Source organism: Gigantopelta aegis, chromosome 6 (assembly GCF_016097555.1).
Source record: "Gigantopelta aegis isolate Gae_Host chromosome 6, Gae_host_genome, whole genome shotgun sequence".
NCBI classification, from domain to species: domain Eukaryota; kingdom Metazoa; phylum Mollusca; class Gastropoda; order Neomphalida; family Peltospiridae; genus Gigantopelta; species Gigantopelta aegis.
In genome coordinates, this window is record NC_054704.1 from 72,712,890 (window position 1) to 72,735,177 (window position 22,288).

General features: G+C 36.6%; 1 protein-coding gene across 1 annotated transcript in view; it reads right to left on the bottom strand.

The window, feature by feature from the left end:
• Positions 1–3,194: 3,194 nt before the first annotated feature.
• LOC121375352 (phosphoribosylformylglycinamidine synthase-like) overlaps positions 3,195–22,288 on the bottom strand; it is a 56,548-nt gene continuing 37,454 nt past the window's right edge. Inside the window, exons 21-25 of the mRNA XM_041502767.1 lie at positions 15,463–15,673; positions 13,822–14,025; positions 10,027–10,170; positions 7,840–7,995; positions 3,195–7,361 (exon numbers count right to left, since the gene is read on the bottom strand). Coding sequence (XP_041358701.1) covers positions 7,054–7,361; positions 7,840–7,995; positions 10,027–10,170; positions 13,822–14,025; positions 15,463–15,673 — 1,023 coding nt within the window. The 3' untranslated portion in view covers positions 3,195–7,053. The remainder of the gene's footprint in view (positions 7,362–7,839; positions 7,996–10,026; positions 10,171–13,821; positions 14,026–15,462; positions 15,674–22,288) is intronic.

Below are 22,288 nucleotides of genomic sequence, written 5' to 3' on the forward strand. Positions count from 1 at the left end.
TTTTCTAAAATAATAATATTCGAAATTATTTGAAGACAAAATCCATTTTGGGCTTCTAACAAATATTAAGACGACCTGAAACATATTGAATATACAGACACTGATATTCTAAACAAGAAAATATATTTAATATGTAAGTTTAATCGTAGAACTATTTTATTAGTCGGAAGCATCTTACAATGCAGCAAACTCAGGAATGTCTCTTTAATAATAATTGCTCCGACATTAAACACTCCCCACCCCCTCTCTCTTTTGTTTCCATGTTATATATTTTTTCAGTTCTTTATTTCATTTCAACTTCAACCTTCTGATTTTTCAACATGTTTTCTCATTAACAGATAGAAAGTACAACGTCACCTTCAGTATCTCGAGTGAATTTAAGTACTAGTATATTAACCAGTGCACGGTAGTTTTGCCAAGGGTTCGCATGACGAATTTACATACGGAGCAAAGTTTCATACGAGGAAATATGCTTTTGCATGACCTCAGGACTCCCAGCGCATCCCAGATCAGCGGCCCGTTTAAAGAAACATCCAGGGCCGTACCCTCCGGGGGGGGGGGGGGGCAGGGGGCAGTCCCCCCCCCCTGCCCCGAGAATCTCACTTTTTTTTTTTTATTCCAGAAAATAGCATACACAAGATCTCGGGGTTTAATTTGTATAAAGTAGTACCCCCCCCCCCCCCCCCCCCCGGATTTTGATCAGGGTACGGCCCTGCCATCTGGAAAAGAGAAGTATGTACCAGCTTCAAACGGTGGCCGAAACCAACAACTTCTACCTGACTGCGGAGCAGAACAGGCTGTTCCGACAACGACTCATTAAGCCAGACATGGAGAATGCAGTTGTCCATCGTATTCTCAAGATGGTCCTATGTGAAGATTACAGAGGAAAGAAGGAAATGTTTTATTTAACGACGCACTCAACACATTTTATTTACGGTTATATGGCGTCAGACATATGGTTAAGGACCACACAGATATTGAAGGACGAAACCCGCTGTCACCACTTCATAGGCTACTCTTTTCGATTGGCAGCAAGGGATCTTTTATATGCACCATCCCTTAGACAGGGTAGCACATACCACGACCTTTGATGTACCAGTCATGGTGCACTGGCTGGAGCGAGAAATAACCCAATGGGCCAACCGACGGGGATCGATCCCAAACCCACTGCGCATCAAGCGAGCGCTTTACCACTGGGTTGCAGATTACAGAGGAGTCCTTCTGTGTTGGTACGTTAACCTCCCTGACTTGTTCCCAAAGTTCAGGTTCGAATGGCCCATCAACACGCCATGAGTTCCACCGCCAACCTTTCCAAGAACCTTTGCCTCCAGGTAAGGGCTAGTCGGACTTTAAAATTTTTGATCGTCCTTCAAATTTTTTGTTAACATTTTTTTTTTGTAAACAGACCGACCCACTTTACTTTTGGATGCCGGTCTAAATTGTCCAAATCACCTTAAAACCTTTTTGGCCGAGCACTCTAATTATATTTTTGGAACTTTTAACTTTCTTTTGCCAGACATGTTAGGATGGATGAGCCATCTCATTTTGGCCTTAGGTCTTTGATCTAACTACTAAATTTTTATTCCAAATTCTGCTCACCTCAAACTTACCACCCACATCCTGGCCCAGACTTGGTCACTGGCGTGACCAGCCTCGGTGGCATCGTGGTTAGGCCATCGGTCTACAGGATGGTAGGTACTGGATTCGGACCCCAGTCGAGGCATGGGATTTATAATCCAGATACAGACTCCAAACCCTGGGTGAGTGCTCCGCAAGGCTCAATGGGTAGGTGTAAACCACTGGCACCGACCAGTGATCCATAACTGGTTCAACAAAGGCCATGGTTTGTGCTATCCTGCTTGTGGGAAGCGCAAATAAAAGATACCTTGCTGCTAATCGGAAAGAGTAGCCCATGTAGTGGCGACAGCAGGTTTCCTCTCAAAATCTGTGTGGTCCTTAACCACGTCTGACGCCATATAACCGTAAATAAAATGTGTTGAGTGCGTCGTTAAATAAAACATTTCTTTAGTCACTGGCGGACATCAAAGGTTAAGCCAGTCAGGCGGTGTGAAACCTTTGTGGTATATGCACACATTAAAAGAATTACTCACTCACTCAAACTGGTGAGGGAGGGTAACAGGATCCCTGTAATCCTCCGCTGGATCCATCACTGAACAATGATTGTCTCGGAGTTGTCTTCTAAGAGTTTTGATGGGTATTTCTAAAACTTGGTACTATATGATGCAAACTGTTGGAATGTTTCTTTTTATTAAATTAACAAAATAGAAATTTAACATTGAAAATTTTAAATCAATCTTCTAGTGTTGATTGTTTAGTTCTGAAATTTGGTACTTTGATTTTCTGGCACATTCTTAACAAACCATTAGAGATATTTTGGAAATTTGGAATTAATGACATTTGTCAACAAATCTTTTTCTTTTACTAATTTGTCAGGCACGAACGCACATCAACTTTTCCTTTGAAGTTTATCTTCTAGTTTTCATTGGATTGTTCTAAAACTTGATACAAAGATCCTCTGGAACAGTCTCCACAAAAAGAAACACATTTAAAAAATTTAGAATTTTTATTAAATTAAAATTTTAAAAATAAAAATGTAACATTATAAATCTTTAACTCCTCGTTTGGAAACGAAATAGCCGATGTATTTTTCGTACTGGGGTGTTGTTAAACATTATTCATTCTTCAATTTAGATATGATTGTTCTGAAACTATCCTCAGGGGCAGTCACCAGACACTAACAGGGATACATTTCATAAAATTAGAATTTTTATTAAATTAAAAAAAAAAAATACATTGGAAATTTAAAATTCTATCTTCTAGTTTTTATTGAATATTGTGAAACTTAGTACAATACTTCTCAAGGAGTCTACACAAACCAATGGAGAGTTATGGTGGGAAATTTGAAAATTTAAAATTCTATCTTCTCCTAAAGTAATGTTTTGATAGTTCTGAAACTTAATATAATTATTTTCAAGCATTTCATATTGTGATGAAGTGCTAGCGGTCATTGAGCACAACTATGGCATAGGGATTCTCAACAAAATGTATTAATAACTGACAATCACTGAAAAACTAAAATATGAGTATACAGTGATAACAAATGTCAACTAAACATTTATCTTCATTCATTTAATAAGTACTAAATTGCTATCAAAAGTAACCAAACACCAACATATTTTTAATTGGTTTATTAGCAACTTCATATTATATTTCTTCGATTCTGATGAGTTTCACATGGTCTAAATAGACACAAGACTACACGTATACTTCATATTATGAATATACATACATTTATGCATATCTCTCATTCTCACAAAAAAGGGACAAATAATAGAAAATAAGTTTTTATCTTTTAAAACTTTATAATTCGCTACATCCATAAAAATCTGTTTATGTCAAGGTTATACTGCTAACAATAATGGCAGTTTCTCGACACTAATATCAAAATATTTGAATGGTCTGGCAATTTATTACCCCAACATGGATATATCTAGGGTCCCAAAGTTTTGTTTACATTAACAAAATAACCTGGTGGTTTTCAGAAATTACTACTACCGCTACCGCTTGGTCAAGATCAATGTATGTTGCATCACCTGAGGCATGTTCAGGTTGAGGAGTGATCACGGTCCCTCTCTAGACTGGTTTTTATGCCGAACATTAGACAAATGTTATGTGACAGAAGATGCCAGTACCAGTCCAGGGCCTACCATGATCAAAATCCTGGGGTGGGGTGGAGTGGGGTGGGGGTTGCATTACTTTTTTATAAACAAATGAAACACTATACAAATTAAACCCTGAGATGTGTATACTATTTTTTGGAGTAAAAAAAAAAAAAGAGGAAAAAAAAGTGAGATTCTAATTTTCTAAATTCCATAACGCGACCCATTGAACACTGGATCCTGTGTAAATCAGATCAATATTAGGTCCCCAGCGTAATCTGGCTTAGACAGGTTTCACTGTTATACTTCACAGCATATGTACTTCATGTCTACGACAGGACATCGTGGCATCACGGTTTTGGTTTTGTGCACAATAAATATAACACATTTCACCAGAAATTTTTTTTATGTTACATTTGAGAGATGTTACAATTTTTTTGTTTTATCTTTTTCCACTAGAAAAATAAAAACATACAGAAAGATATCCCATTTAATATGTATGAAACCAAAATGACGTTACCATAATGTAAATAAGGTAATTCTGATGAAGCACATACTGACATACATTTTAACATACATATATTGAAATTATTCATACTATGCAAATACTGAAATATTTATAGCATACACATACTGAAATACTCTATATATCACACATACAAACTCTTTATAACACCATCATGCATTCACACTTGATATTTAAATGTTTTACAATAGTATGTACAGAGATACTTCAATCCAGGTAAAGACAGAAATACTTCATAATATCATATCATGTACAGACATACTTCATAACATCATGTACAAACAGAGATACTTCATAACATGTACAGATACTTCATAACATGTACAGAGATACTTCATAACATGTACAGAGATACTTCATATCATGTACAGACATACTTCATAACATGTACAGAGATACTTCATAACATCGTGTACAGACAGAAATACCTCATAATATCATGTACAGACATACTTCATAACATCATATACAGAGATACTTCATAACATCATGTACAGATATACTTTATAACATCATGTACAGACAGAAATACTTCATAATATCATATACAAACATACTTCATAACATCACGTACAAACAGAGATACTTCATAATATCATGTACAGACATACTTCATAACATCACGTACAAACAGAAATACTTCATAATATCATGTACAGACATACTTCGTAACATCACGTACAGAGATACATCATATCATGTACAGACAGACTTCATAATATCATGTACAGACAGAGATACTTCATAATATCATGTACAGACATACTTCATAACATCATGTACAGACAGAAATACCTCAATATCATGTACAGACATACTTCATAACATGTACAAACAGAGATACTTCATAACATCATGTACAAACAGAGATACTTTATAACATATACAGATAGAAATACTTCATAATATCATGTACAGACATACTTCATAATATGTACAGACAGAGATACTTCACAATATCATGTACAGACAGACATACTTCATAACATCATGTACAGAGATACTTCATAATATCATGTACAGACAGAGATACTTCATAAGATCATGTACAGACAGATACTTCATAACATAATGTACAGAGAGATACTTCATAACATCATGTACAGAGATACTTCATAACATCATGTACAGATACTTCATAACATCATGTATAAACAGAGATACTTCATAACATCATGTACAGACAGACATACTTCATAACATGTACAGACAGAAATACTTCATAATATCATGTACAGAGATACTCCATGACATCATGTACAGATATACTTCATAACATCATTTACAGAAATACTTCATAATATCATGTACAGAGATACTTCATGACATCATGTACAGAGATACTTCATAATATCATGTAGAGATACTTCATGACATCATGTACAGAGATACTTCATAATATCACGTACAGAGATACTTCATGACATCATGTACAGAAATACTTCATAATATGTACAGAGATACTTCATGACATCATGTACAGAGATACTTCATAATATCATGTACAGAGATACTTCATAATATCATGTACAGATATACTTCATAACATCATTTACATAGATACTTCATATCATGTACATATATACTTCATAACATCATTTACATAGATACTTCATAATATCATGTACAGAGATACTTCATAATATCATGTACAGAGATACTTCATAACATCATTTACATAGATACTTCATAATATCATGCATGTAACAAGATCGCAGACCTTGACATTTAAGGGGCGCTATCACTCTGCTCCCCATATCTTCCCTGAGACTAGTACAAAGAGAGTCATGTTTAGCTCCCCTTAACATGTGAACAATTAAAAAAAGAAAAGAAAAAAAACGTACTACAAAAGTATTATATATATGCTCAGTACAGTAATATTTTAAATGTCTTTCCATAATCTAAGGGAAGCACTTAATCACTCCAATCAATTTTTTTTTAATGGCAAAGTTTGAGATCAGCAACATCTACATACATCTTACAATCCTTACTTTTCAAACTATATATACAATAAACCCGTAAAATTTCCTGCTAAATGAATGATGCATTTGTTCTGTCCTTGACTATCCATCACAACTGATATAAACTTGTGGCCATGTCACTGAGCGACCAGTGCAGTAAACAAGTTAACTACCATACATACTGGGACTTAACATAATGCGAATGAATCTATGAAACACACACACACACACACACACACACACACAACAGTGCTTGCACAGTTGCAACACAAGAAAGAAATATGGCATATGTTTCAGGAGTTAAAAATATTTTATATTCGATATTAGTACTGTCATAAACAAGTTGATCGTTTAAATAATATTTCCCCCAAAATGCAACTGGCATTGGTGGTATGGTGGTTAAAGCTAATGGTATCACCGTACTTGTCCCCACTTAGAATAAGTGAAAAGCTCAATGTTTAGTCACTGCACTATCATTACTCATTATAGCTTAACTCTCGAACAGACAAATTTGACAGCTTGTACCATCCAGTTTTTTTGTGATGTAAATTCACTTACAACAAATTATTTGTATGGCACACAGAAATGTTAAAACAAAACAGTTGAGTTTATTATTAAAACTGTAATTGCATTTATATATGGATGAAAAGAAATAAGGGATCATTCCATATATGAAAAAAGGTGTATATTAATATTAATATTAATCGATTTAACTTCAGCTTTTACATTGCATTAATGAATATCAATGTGAATTGCAAGGGCTGGCAATGGGATATTTAAAAGTTTGCATAATCACTTAATCATTTAAATTTTAGAAAAAAAAAGAGAAAGATCTGGTTTTGCATTGGTTTTGTTGTATCTGACAAAGCTAACTGAACCTGTGATATCATGACTTAGCACACCAGACATAAGCATTCTGAAACATTCTACACCACGGAGAGGGTTTCTTCTCTTCCCTCCACTCATACGGCATCCATGGACACTGCCAGCCCAGGAAGCACCGTTCTGGATGAGGCATAATTGCCAAGTGTCGGCCATCTTGGGAACACACAGCAGCAATGCCATCTGGTGAGCCATTTGGATTGAGTGGGTAAGTACAGGTAACTCTGGCATCATCGTCTACATATCTAACAGGAGCCAAGTTGGCATTGATGATATTGTTATGGATCTCCAGGTTTTTGAACACCATCTTCCCTGGAATATTAAAAAAAAAAATCATATTAATTATGATTCAGCTGATACTGTACAATTACATACTGAATATCTGGAACAACTGCTCTTTAAATGTAACTACCATATGGTAGTGGAGGGTGGTGGTGGTGGTGGGGATGAATGAGAGGAAAAAGCAACTAGAGAACTCTGATTTATTAATCATCTTCTGCTGGATGTCAAACGTTTCCATTAGCAACAGGGGATCTTTTATATTCACTTACCACCGACAGATTACTGGTAGCATTTGATATACCAGTCATGGACCACTGGTTGGGACAGGACAAAAAAACAAACCCAATAGTTCAGCAAAAGGGATTTTATCCTAACAGGCAAAAAAACAAAACGTAGTCACTCAGGAAAATATTTTGACCATTGTCATAACCAAAATCAGTCAATTTTACAGTGGTAGGTGTCTCAACCATCAAAGTTATTAAAAGTGAAAAATGACAGTTTTACGTACCTTCTCCATGTGACACCCACATACCAAACACTGTGTCCTCCATTCCCTTCAACATCATGGCAGGACTTTGAAGAATTTTTACGGTGGTAAATCTCGATTCAAAACGCTCCGATGTGTTGTGCTCGAGAAGCAGTCCCTGCCTGTCCAGTTCATCATCTGCAATTGGAGTTTTTTTTAGCATTAATGATTGAAGAAAAGGGTGGGTTTGTTTACCGACATCCCAGTATATTGTTTAATCAATTACTATTATGCTGCTTGGTCAAAAGTATGATGGGTTGCATGATTTATCAACCCTAATGGACTAAAATGTGCCGAGATGTCAATAATAAAATTTTCTTTGCGTCTATACACTTTAAGGCAATCTGATTGGTCCAGAGGTGCTTACTTTTTTTTGTTCATATCTCATTGAACCGAAAAAAATTAAGCCACGCCTACTACCCCCCCCCCCCCCCCCCCCCCCCCCCCTGACTCGCACTACTTTTGTGCAACAAGCCGGATTATTTTGGCAATCATATTTAGATATTTTGAAGAAAATTAATGGAAAATGCTATAGCAGAGTAGACATGTAGATATATATGCATTGATTAAAAAAAAAAACCACACCCAAAAACCCCAACCTCTTTGCTAATCATGACATGAGACTCGGCCGGTGGCCAAAGAAATCATGTAGGAAACTTCACTTCTTTAACTTGCTTGTAAGCGATCTTCTACAGCTGCTGGCGAAAATTAAACGGTTCCACCAACAGCATAAATGTTAGACACGTTCTCTTCGTTCACTTTCATAAAATATAAACTAAACATGAATAGGACAATTCCTTCCAATATAACTAAACGATCCGTAAAAATGCACAGCAGCTAGAGGAAATGACGTCATTTACAAAAAAATCACCTGATTCAAATGATAGTGAATGAACATTCGCATTCTTACGCGACATAAGTATCAATGAAGTTTACACAAAAAATACTACAGGCGTATTTAAAGGTAAACAAAATAAACTCAGTTATGTATTGTTAAAGTATGCATATAAATTTAATTATAAGATTTGACTGCAATTATTTTTTGGTTCATGCAAGTATGAACCGAAAAAAACGATGTACACACTTTTGTATGACCCTCTACACTGGCTCATACAATGTGCACATTGTTTTTTCTGTTCATACTTGCATGAATCAAAAAATAATTGCGGTCAATTCTTAATTAAACAAAAATTGCTTTCCTTTAAAACTTAAAGAAAGAAAGAAAGAAATGTTTTATTTAATGACGCACTCAACACATTTTATTTACGGTTATATGGTGTCAGACATATAGTTAAGGACCACACAAGATTTTGAGAGGAAACCTGCTGTCGCCACTACATGAGCTACTCTTTCCGATTAACAGCAAGGGATCTTTTATTTGCGCTTCCCACAGGCAGGATAGCAAAAACCATGGCCTTTGCTGAACCAGTTATAGATCACTGGTCGGTGCAAGTGGTTTACACCTACCCATTGAACCTTGCGGAGCACTCACTCAGGGTTTGGAGTCGGTATCTGGATTAAAAAACCCATGCCTCAACTGGGATCCGAACCCAGTACCTACCAGCCTGTAGACCGATGGCCTAACCACGACGCCACCGAGGCCGGTCCCTTTAAAACTTGGAAAGTGGATTGAAATGTTAGATCAAATTACATCTTTTAAAAGCCTGTATGTGGCAAAGATTGTGAATTTCTTAAATCAATGTTTCTTAAAATTCAGATTCAAACCACTGTGATTAAAACAATCAGTATGAAATTGACGTTTACATTAATTATATCAGAAGAGTCACAAATTGAATAAAATTGTGTACCGAAACAAAGCTATCGATAAATGCACACAAAAATTACAAACAATTCTTATAATTACAAACAAAAACTACTTTTTCTAATTTCCTTTTCATGACCCGTTTTACATAATTGACATCCAATTTGACGTAATGACGTCATTTTCTGAGATTTGTCGAAGGATAATTTTCTTTCCAAGACCGGTTTCACATAATGACGTCCAATCTGATGTAATGACATAATTTTCTGAGATTTATCGAAGGATAACACTAAAAAAATGTCAGCGACGTCGTCCTATTTGAATAGAGAATATCATATAACAGCAGGAAGTTTGTAAGTATATATTTTCATTTGTCTCTAGAACAGGTTTCTACTCGTCAGACGTACCACTCTTGATGCTGCCCACCCATCCCAGCAGGGCCATCAGCTGGCAGCCATTACACACACCGAGGCTGAACGTGTCCGTACGGGCCTGGAACCTCGACAGCTGAGTCTGGGCAGTGTTATTAAACAGTGCTGTGGCAGCCCAGCCTAAAACGGAACAACAGATTAAACGTATTAAAGCACATGTATCCTAGTTTAAGACAGCCCAGCCTAAAAGTGAACAACAGATCAAACATTTTAAAACCATGGAACCTAGTGTGATGGCATGTATCCTAGTTTAAACCAGCCCAGCCTAAAACAAAACAACAGATTAAACGTTTTAAAACCATCGAACCTAGTGTAAATACATGTATCCTAGTTTAAGATAGCCCAGCCTAAAAGAGAACAACAGATCAAACATTTTAAAACCATGGAACCTAGTGTAATGGCATGTATCCTAGTTTAAGGCAGACCAGGCTAAAAGAGAAGAACAGATCAAATATTTTAAAACCATCGAACCTAGTGTAATGGCATGTATCCTAGTTTAAGGCAGACCAGGCTAAAAGAGAAGAACAGATCAAACATTTTAAAACCATGGAACCTAGTGTAATGGCATGTATCCTAGTTTAAGGCAGACCAGGCTAAAAGAGAAGAACAGATCAAATATTTTAAAACCATCGAACCTAGTGTAATGGCATGTATCCTAGTTTAAGGCAGACCAGGCTAAAAGAGAACAACAGATCAAATATTTTAAAACCATGGAACCTAGTGTGATGGCATGTATCCTAGTTTAAGGCAGACCAGGCTAAAAGAGAACAACAGATCAAACATTTTAAAACCATGGAACCTAGTGTAATGGCATGTATCCTAGTTTAAGGCAGACCAGGCTAAAAGAGAACAACAGATCAAACATTTTAAAACCATGTAACCTAGTGTAATGGCATGTATCCTAGTTTAAGGCAGACCAGGCTAAAAGAGAACAACAGATCAAACATTTTAAAACCATCGAACCTAGTGTAATGGCATGTATCCTAGTTTAAGGCAGACCAGGCTAAAAGAGAACAACAGATCAAACATTTTAAAACCATCGAACCTAGTGTAATGGCATGTATCCTAGTTTAAGGCAGACCAGGCTAAAAGAGAACAGATCAAACATTTTAAAACCATCGAACCTAGTGTAATGGCATGTATCCTAGTTTAAGGCAGACCAGGCTAAAAGAGAACAACAGATCAAACATTTTAAAACCATCGAACCTAGTGTAATGGCATGTATCCTAGTTTAAGGCAGACCAGGCTAAAAGAGAATTAAACATTTTAAGACCATCGAACCTAGTGTGATGGCATGTATCCTAGTTTAAGGCAGACCAGGCTAAAAGAGAATTAAACATTTTAAGACCATCGAACCTAGTGTGATGGCATGTATCCTAGTTTAAGGCAGACCAGGCTAAAAGAGAATTAAACATTTTAAGACCATCGAACCTAGTGTGATGGCATGTATCCTAGTTTAAGGCAGACCAAGCTAAAAGAGAATTAAACATTTTAAGACCATAGAACCTAGTGTAATGGCATGTCTTCTAGTTTAAAGCTACAGATGTTAGATTTGTCCCCACAGAATCTAGTAAAAACGAGTAGCATACATGTATCTAGTTAAAAGCCACAGAATCTTTGTAATGCCATGGAACTTGGTTTAAAGTCACAAAATCTAGCTTCAAGCTATGGAATCTAACGTAGCTTAAAGTCATGGAACCTAATTCCAGCAGGACCTATACTAGAATGCCTTCTGTTGTAACTAGTTTCAAACAGAATCAACTAAAATACTTGAAACATCTCAGCTTCTGAATGGATCATGATACTTCAAATGTATCAAAGGACAAAAATCCTTTACAATGGCAAAAACACAATCGCCAATTTAAAAAAAAAAAATTATCAATGTATACTACCGACACAAAATAAGGGAACGGATGAAATGATAGTGAATGTTTTATTTCGATTAACGTCTGGAAAACCAATTTGGGGCATGTATATCAATATTTGGTGTGTCCACCATTTTGGGCGATGCATGCTCGACACCTTGATGGCATACTGTTGATTAATGTACGTATGGTTGTTCTGGGTATTGCCCGCCATTCATTCTGAAGGACTACGGCAAACTGGGCCACGTTGGCGGGTGCTGGGTCCCTGGCGTATACTATCCGCCCAAGAACATCCCACAGGTGCTCTATAGGGGACGTATCGGGGGACTTAGCGGGCCAGTCGATTATCGGTATGCCTTATTGTCGTAGGTAATTGGTGACTATCCGAGCGCGATGTGGTCTGGCATTGTCGTCTTGAAATTCAAAATTTCTGCCAATACTTCTGGCCACTGGAACAACGACAGGACGCAAAATTTGGTCCAGATATCTCTGGCCAGTCAAATTTCCATTAACAGTAATCAAATCTGTTCGCCTGTCATGTGTGATCCCTCCGCACACCATGACACTACCACCCCCATACCGATCATGGTCTAGAATTGTAGCCCGGGCATATCTCTCGCCGCTACGTCGCCAACGTTTTCTGCCATCTGTGAACCTGAGGCAGAACCTCGATTCGTCTGTAAACATGGTGTAACGCCATTGTCGCACAGTCCGTCCCTGGTGTTGCCTAGCCCACCGTAAACGTTGCCGCCTATGGTGAGCTGTTAGGGTCACACCCTTCAGAGGATGCCTCGCTTTCAGGTGGGCTTTGTAGAGTCTGTTCCTGACGGTCGATGTTGAAATTCGCCTTCCTGTTATTGTATGGAATTCACTGTTGAAAGCAGCAGCTGATTTGAATCTATTGCGTAGAGCAATTAATGTTATGGTACGATTTTGTCGAGGTGTCGTCTTTTTAGGCCTGCCACGCCCAGGTCTCGTTGCAACCCCGCTAGTTTGACGGTACTTATCCCACACTCTAGAAATTACACTTTTTGATTTACCAAACATTCGGCCAACTTGGCATATTGACGTACCTCCCTCTATCGTACCGACAATTCGTCATTTCGTCTCTTCATTAAGGTATTGTCTTGGGACCATTTTCACGCATGTGATTACCTCATTTGCATCGGTGATTTGAGTTCCACGATAAGCACATACACGTGATCTTCTGTGTGCATGTGCATCACATGCTGTTCATGCATGATGTGAAATTTCATTTTGATCAGATGAAGCGTTCAGATGCAACGCCACTGTATTGTAACAGTGCATGTCAACGATAGTTACATTCACATCAGTCGTTCCCTTATTTTTTGTCGGTAGTATATATATAACAACCATTTCTGAGACAAAGTGGTTTACCATAAAACCACCAACATGAAAATTACTAAAACAAAATATATTGGGTGCCACCCCCACCCCACCAAGGATAACCCTACTGATTATGGAATTGGCTAAAATGTATGGTGGGGATTATAATTTTAATATTTGGCACTCATTACTATATGGATATCTGCCACATCCATTAAAAATTGTTGGCCCATAGGTCAAATATTGTTAAAATAGCAATTGTAGAGGAAAATTTAAAGTACGTTTCCGGTACAACAGGGATTCGTTGTCAGTGTTAAAAATCATGGATCCCGGTACAGTGGGATTCGTCGCTGTAAGAGTTAAAATATATTTGTAATATCAATGCAGCATAGAATAGAAGTACACAGGTGTTACTATTAGGTTGCTCGCCCATTACACCAAAATAATTCACGCAACCAAACAACCAGTTACCTAGATAAGAATTGCATGAACTGATTTCCGTTACCTCGGATTTTGAAATAATATTGTCCCCAGTATTAAAAAAAACCCAAACACAAACCTTTTGCAGACCCAAGAACATCTGCATAGCTAAAGCCCCCAGCAAAGGCCAGTCCTCGAAAGCCATCAAGAGTTATCTTTCCTGAACAGAGGTCCTGCATGTTGATGTCCCAGACTTCAAACCCGGCCATGTGGAACGCAGCAGCCAGTTCTCGGTCACCATTGCTCCCTTCCTCCCGTAAAACCGCAACCGAGGGTTTCTTTTCTAGTGAAATAGTACCAAAATAAACATTTAAAAAAAATTAACAATGCAGTTTAAACGAAAGACATAATGCAAGGTGTTGGACATTTACTTATTTGCATTGAAATTGATCTCATAAAATGTTTTTTTCTTTTTTCTTTTAAACATACATTTATTATCCCCAGCACAATCTGACCATGTCACGGTTAGGAAGCCTATCTCATAATGTTAGTAAATATACAGTGGACTCTGTCTAAACCGGACTCACTTCGTACCGTCGAAATAGTCCGGTTTACATAGAGGATCGGTTTAGACAGAGTTCATCCAGAGTTGTGGTTCTTGAATGATCAACAACTCGCGATCAACAATGACATTTGAACCCATGAATGGTTAGGAAACACAGTCATACAAGCCAGACTTGCAATCGATTATTTCAGACATAAAAAATATACTTATAAATATAGGGAATTTTTAATTTGCTGCAATTTTTAAGATGTTATCGACTAACAGAGACTTTTTAACGATTGTAATTACATATCAAATATATTTTTCTGCATAAAATATTAATGGCTGCATATTAAACGTCTTTCTGTTTTGACTGTGGATTTGAATCAAATTCTTGTATTAATTTGACTTTAGTTTCTAACGAAAGTTCGATACGTTGCCGTTTTTGGTGTCATTCCGCCATTATAAATGAAATAAGACAACACAAAATATACGTGTGACTCGCACCTATTTATACATGCGTTAGGTTGACAAGTATAACTTGCCGAATTCATAACAGTGAAATCAGTTAGGTATCAACACACACACTAATATTAATTCGGATCATCTAACGGCCTACCGCAATAAGAGTAAACTTCACACGGGTGCGATTACATTTTGTATTTGATCTTGCGACGGCGTCCTGATTACTTGGCAATTGACTATCATTGTTCAGCTCATTAAGCAGCCCGTCATCCAGTCAAATCCCAGTCCGGTGTAGACAGAGGTAATTAATGCATGAACGGTTCTTTCGTTCTTGATTTTTGATCCGGAGTCCGGAGTAGACAGAGTACGGATTAGGCAGAGATTTATACCTAAGAGATAAACAGTAGCTGGACGGGGCTTTAGAAATGGACCGGTTTACGCAGAGATCCGGATTACACAGAATCCGGTTTAGACAGAGTCCACTGTATATGAAAACATATTATGAGAATGGAAGAAATAAATGTTCTAACAGAGTTTGTTGTGGTTTTTAATTTCATTATTTCAGCATTAAAATAAATCCTCCTATGACTCAAAAGTAAATCTTATAAACATGGAGGAAATAAAAATTATTTACTACATATCAGCATTTAAAATTATTTTTACAAACAAGACAGCACATACCACAACTATGGGGCATTGGTAAGAATGGTCAAAAAAAGCACTCCACTACTGAGCTACAAACGTCAAAGTGAAACTGTTTATTTATGTTACCTATCTTCAGGGCCAGTGTGATGTTGTCGCTGGGGTCGAAGGTCAGGGAGTACGGTGGACTCTTCCTGTGTTTGAGCCCGACCTCCTCCTGCTCCACACAGTGCGGGTTCGTCTGGCGTCGGGCCAGCTGGAAACTCGTCTCCTCCCAGATGTCTCGCAGACACGACACCGAGTCGCAGATCACCTCGTTACCCTCGATGGTCAGTGTCACCTGGAAAAAACCAACAACAATGTCACTCAAATAAAGTAAGTCCAATGGTGTGAAGAAAGTTTTAAAAGAGATGAATTTCTGAAAAGTGTTTATCTTTCAGTCATGGGAAACTTTCCTCAACAAGTGTGTATAGTATACTAAATAACGATTGATAAATGGAGGTTATTAGCAAGCACACCTATCTTATTTTATCAACTACATACACAATCATTAGTGTGTGTCTGTGAGTGTGTGTGTGTGTGTGTGTGTTTGTGAGTGTGTCTGTGTCTGTGAGTGTGTGTGTGTCTGTGAGTGTGTCTGTGTGTGTGTGTGTGTCTGTGAGTGTGTGTGTGTGTCTGTGTCTGTGAGTGTGTCTGTGCGAGTGTGTTTGTGTCTGTAAGTGTGTGTGTGTCTGTGTGTGTGTGTGTGTGTGTGTCTGTCTGTGTGTGTGTGTGTCTCTGTAAGTGGCTGTGTGTGCATGTGTGTGTCTGTGAGTGTTTGTGTGTGTGTGTCTGTGTGTATGTCTGTGTCTGTCTGTGAGTGTGTCTGTGTGTGTGTCTGTGAGTGTGTCTGCGAGTGTGTGAGTGTGTCTGCGAGTGTGTGAGTGTGTGTGTGTGTGAGAGTGTGTGTCTGTGAGTATGTGCGTGTGTGTCTGTGAGTGTCTGTGTGTGTATGTGAGTGTGTGTATGTGTGTGTGCGAGTGTATGTGAGTGTCTGTGTGTGTGTGTGTCTGTGTGTCTGTGTGTGTGTCTGTGTCTGTGTGTGTGTATGTGTGTGTGTGTGTAAATGCCGCGAAACGGGGACTAAGTGTGAACACACACCAACAAACCGGGGACATCCCTCACACCGGGGACGTCCCCGGTTTGTGATAGCACTGGAATTGGTTTCTCAGCACTGGTTCACTGATACACACATTCTTAAGCCGCGCCTGGATGATTCTTCGTGTGTATACCGACATGTACGATGTACGCGGTAAAATTTCTGATTAGAGATCAGGTTTTCAGTCCGGTCTACTCTTCAGCCATGAGGAATTCTAGCCGAATTCGATGTCGGTAAGTAATGGAATATGTCTTTTTATTCATTATTTAAATGTTTTTATTACTTTTAGAATGAATAAAAGTGCGAATAATTCATGGTATAACAATTCTAATAATTTCGTTACATGATGTTACTCTCCATGCATAATATATAAAGATGTAGTTTGGAAACGTGTTGCATCTTCTACCACGTGTTTCTTTTGGCATCAAACGTTTATATAACAATAATATTTCGATATTTTTTTTTTTGAAATTATTTTGATAACTATTTATTTTTGTTTTCATAACGTAAATTAAATATTATGACGTATGTATTAGTCCCACGCATAACTCCCACCAAACTGCCCAAAATAATAAAGATAGGCCCACCAAAAATATAATAAAATTAATAATAATAATAAATGAATAAATAAATAATGAATATTATAAATAAATAAATAAATAACAAAAGCAACAACATCAAAAATAAAGGAACAAATTAAAAAGAAAGAAAGAAAAACCCTGTATTCTGTTTGTATCGCACAAGCATCCTATTTTACTGGAACTATCTTATACATTATTTATGTCCACAACTAGAAGTCAACTTATTAAATAAAATTAATATTAAAAATTTATATTATACAGATAGGTTTATTTAAGGTTGAATAGTACGTTTTTAAAAGTGCTTTATCACAGTTGCATGAACCATATTTTACTATTTTAACATTTATTTGCGATAGATAATTAAAAATTATTAGACAAATACAATTGCATAATTAGCTTGAACATATTAAAATTCCAATATACCTTAACCCGATATAAACAATGGCTTCTCAAAGAATAGAACGTATACAGAAAAACTGCATGACAATTTAAAAATGACAACACTAGTTCGGGAGAGAAAGATACGAAAACCGTAATTTAAAAAACATTTCTAGTAGTAGTAGTAAAGAAATTAGTTGGTTATAATTACATTTATTAGTAACTTATTGTTTTAACTGTCAGTCTATAATTCTTCAAACCAAGACATCAAATGTTTCATTTGTATATAATATTTTGTGAACTATATATTTTGTTCCCGTCATATTAACCCTTCAACACACGTCTCTTTACAGAAAAGCAAAATAATGATGTGCTCGAAACAACTGTTCCAAAAGGACGAAAAATATCATGGAACAAAGAAGAAAGAGAGGCGGTGCAAAGGCAGCTGCATCGCTACTTCGCAATGAAGAGTCTTCCTGGGAAGAAGCAAATAGATCAGTGTATTGCTGCAGAACCTTGTCTGCAAACACGACACTGGACAAACATAAAAGATTTCATCCGTAATAAAATTACAGCACAAAAATCAAAATTAGTATAACTAAAATACAATAAGGCAAAACAAAAGAATATTTGTAGTTCCGATTATCTGACCATCCCAGAAAAAACTAACACTCTAATGTTTTTTTAATAAAAATCACACAAAAATAATAAATAAATAGAAATTGCCAAACTACATGTATCAAGAAAAACTTTACTCAATGTTTTACTGAAATATTGATCAATCACCTAAGTATTTGGCAGAAACCTACATGTATTATACTGAAGGACTGTCTGGATTCCACACAGGCGTGGACACTACAGATAATATATACATATATAGCCTATATACATTCTCTGATTATGCATTTAGTAGATATCCGTAAATTATGTTGTGCCTTTGTTGATTTTTCAAAAGATTTTCATTATGTAGTGTGACAATTTATGGTATAAACTTAAAAAATGAAATTAAAGGAAGAATGTTAAATAGTATATGTAGAATGTATAATTGTACAAAATTGTTTGTTAAAATGCATGGCACATGCTCTGAACATTGTGTGTATGTGTACAGATGTAGTAAGATAAGAAGAACGTATTACCCCTTTCTTGTCTACAGTGTATATTAACAATTTAAAGGTTAAAGGTTTTAAGGGGATCGATATTGAATGATCAAATTAAATTTACTATTGTATGGAAATGAGACATAGACTTATTGGCAGATAATAAGGATGACTTACAATTATGTTTAGATACTATTCGTGATTATAGTATACGTTGTAAATTATATGTGAATACTGAAAAGAGAAAGATCATGATATTCGAAAGGGGTACAGTTGTCAAACAATATGGAGTTTAAGTATGGCGATAGCAATGTAGAAACTGTAAGTAGATTTTCATGTTTAGGTAAAGTCTTTACATCAAATGGTTCGTATATGGAAATGCAAAACAAACAAAGAATTTAAATCTGCATTGTTTGACTATCTTCATATGACATAACATAGATTATCGGTCGAAAGAGGGCAACAGACCAAGCTTAAACCTATTTTATTAGATGTTAGAATGTGTTATATATGTAAAGACGTAGAAGATGAATATCATTTTCAACTTATTTGCCGATTGTGTGATAACATACGGAAAAAACCGTATTGTACAATATTTTAGAAAATACGCTAGTATGTTCAAATCCATTGTTTTATGTAATGATAATAATGCTCGGATATTACGAAATTTAACTTTATACTGTTTCAAAACATTTCAACTACAGCATATCATACATCTAAAGATTGTCCACAAAACGACAAATATTTACCCAAGTGTTTAATTACTTACTTGACAAAGATCTTTTTGGTGCTGATATCTAGTCACCAAAGTGTATATATTTTATGACTGGTAATTTTTGTATGGCTGTATGTTCATATACCCCCATAGTTTATTTTACTTTAATGTGTTTGTCAATGTTCAGAGGTACATAAACATCTGAGGAATTAAACCTATATTGCTTTGATAGGTTACATGCACATTGGGGACTTTCATATTGCTTTGATAGGGTGTATATAAATCAGGGACTTACATATATTTTATGTACCCATAAACCCACCCCACCTGCTACCGGCCCCGGCCGGACTGCTGGTGCTACCTTGCACCTTCTAGTGCAGGTGGTCCTTCCTTCCACCACCCCCACTTTTCCTGTCCTGGACGGAGGAGCCGGCCAAGGCCGGCACCTGTGCCCAGGACAGGCGTGCGCTACAACAACTTGCTCTGAATGTGCATGTTAAACCCTTTGACCTGACCTGGTATATTTTATTCCGGTGTTTTAAAAAAAAAATTGTTTTGTTTAATGACACCACTAGAGCACATTGATTTATTAATTATCGGCTATTGGATGTTAAACATATGGTGATTTGTATAGTCATAGAGAGGAAACCCGCTATTGTTTTTCTATTAGTAGCAAAGGATCTTTTATATGCACCATCCCATAGACAGGATAGCACATACCACGACCTTTGATATACCAGTTGTGGTGCACTGGCTGGAAAGAGAAATAGCCCAATGGGCCCACCGACAGGGATTGATCCCAAACCGACCGCGCATCAAGCGAACGCTTTACCACTGGTCTACGTCCCTCCCCTCTCCTTTGATGCTTTGATCTGGTGCATAAAATCAAAGATGTACACATACACTTGTTTATTGTTTTGATATTGATCAATGTTTGCGGTAGCCAGGATGTTTTACCTAGCACAATCTACATCAGGCTACTTAAAGCTGATAGTTTGACGGGTTACTAGATGTTTCCGCCTGTCAGCAGACACTAAAATGTACCAGTGTCTAAAATATTACTTCGCCAACAATGCTAAGGTAGTTAGATAGACAAATATCTAGGAGAGAGACAGTTACATAGTCTATACATCATACATATTTGTGTCTCCTCCTCTCAGCTAGTGGTATAAGCCCCGTTTCTTTGTACAGCAGTTGGTGAGATGTCCCACGAACAGCCCCACAGATGGTGCGTAAAGCATCAAGCTGGATGTTTTCTAACTGCTCTGATAAATAAAGGGTACAGCTGTCCCAACTTATGTCAGCATAATCAAAGACTGGAAGAATAAATTAACAATATATATTTTTTTCTAGCAACTTTCTAGAGAGCCGGTATTTTAGCGAGTGGAAAAAATTTGTCATTTTGTATGTTTTTATTCTATACTGTTCTGGATATGAAGATACCATTTGCCACTGTTCTGAAATGTTAATCCTAAATCTTTGTGATGGTCAGTTTCTTTCACAGTAACATTATCTAGGTACAATTTAGGTTTTATAAATGGCATATTTTGTTCTAGTAAATGTTACAGTTTTGGTTTTTAGAGGACTGAATTTGACGAGCCAGCGTTTTGACCAGTCACTTATACGTTCTAAGGGTGAGTTCATAATCTTACTACATTCTTCAGGATTTTTTACAGTAATGTACAGTGAAGTATCATCGACAAATAATCGTATATTAGCATTTATCCCTTTGACAATATCATTCATATATATTAAAAATAAAATAGGTCCTAAGACAGAGCCTTGGGGTACGTCCGCGGACATGTTTATCCAGTCCAATCCAATAAATTATGTTTGATACCTACGGACCTTAATTTGTCAACTAGACCTTTAATCCAAACCCTGTCGAATGCCTTACTTATATCACAGAATATTGCTCTTATTTCTTTACCTCGATAAATGTTTGTATTTTTAATAATCATGATGACAATAACGATGATAATACTGTGCAACAGAACAATTTTCCATTTTAATAAAAGAGAAAATGTTACATAACTGTCTTCTATTTTTTTCTTACTATTTTTAATAAAATTATAGGGCAACTGTGGGTTTTTTTTTAGGGTTAACAGATTTTTTAAACTGGTAGCTTGGTGGGCTACCAATAGTTTGACACCCAATAGTCTATGTATTTTTCGTGCAGGGGTGTCGTTAAACATTCATTCGGTGGGCTACCCCTGAAAAATCGAAGGTCTAGGCCTGTCACAGTTGTGCATACAAATCGGGGACTTACACACATATTGCTTTGATATGGTACATACAAATCGGGGACTTACACACATATTGCTTTGATATGGTACATACGAACCGGGGACTTGCACACATATTGCTTTGATATGGTACATACGAACCTAGGACTTACAAACATATTACTTTGATATAGTACATACAAACCCGGGACTTACAAACATATTGTTTTAATATGGTGCATACAAATGTGAACAGTTATATACACACCATGAACCTAATGGGGACTTATTAATTTAGTGAGGATGCATACACATTTAAATGTTCAAATTCCTGTTTATATATATATTTATATATATATATATATATATATATATATATATATATATATATCTCGAGGGGTTAGTGCCAGAACCCATTGTATGGTGAATTATACAAAAATGAGTTAATCACCTTGTCAGCATCATGGGAATGTGTACTATCATTTCACAATGTCTCATTCAAATCAATCATTTATTTATGCTTTTATACATTTATCTTTTATGTCCATTTCCTCAAAAGGCCAAAACCATGTTTTCAGCACTACCTTTTTCGGTCTCTTTAGTATTTTGTAGTATCACCCATAGCTGACAGACATAACGCGTTAGCTCACAACACTGGATTGTGGTGGGCTGTAAACTGTCTGAGAAGATTGAATCCTAGGTGCCATACCGCATGACACGCTTAATGACACATGCTATCTCTAAGTGTTTACATCCAACAATGGTGTTTTATGTAAACTATCTCTGGCTGGGTGTTTTGGCTTACACCCAACAATGGTGTT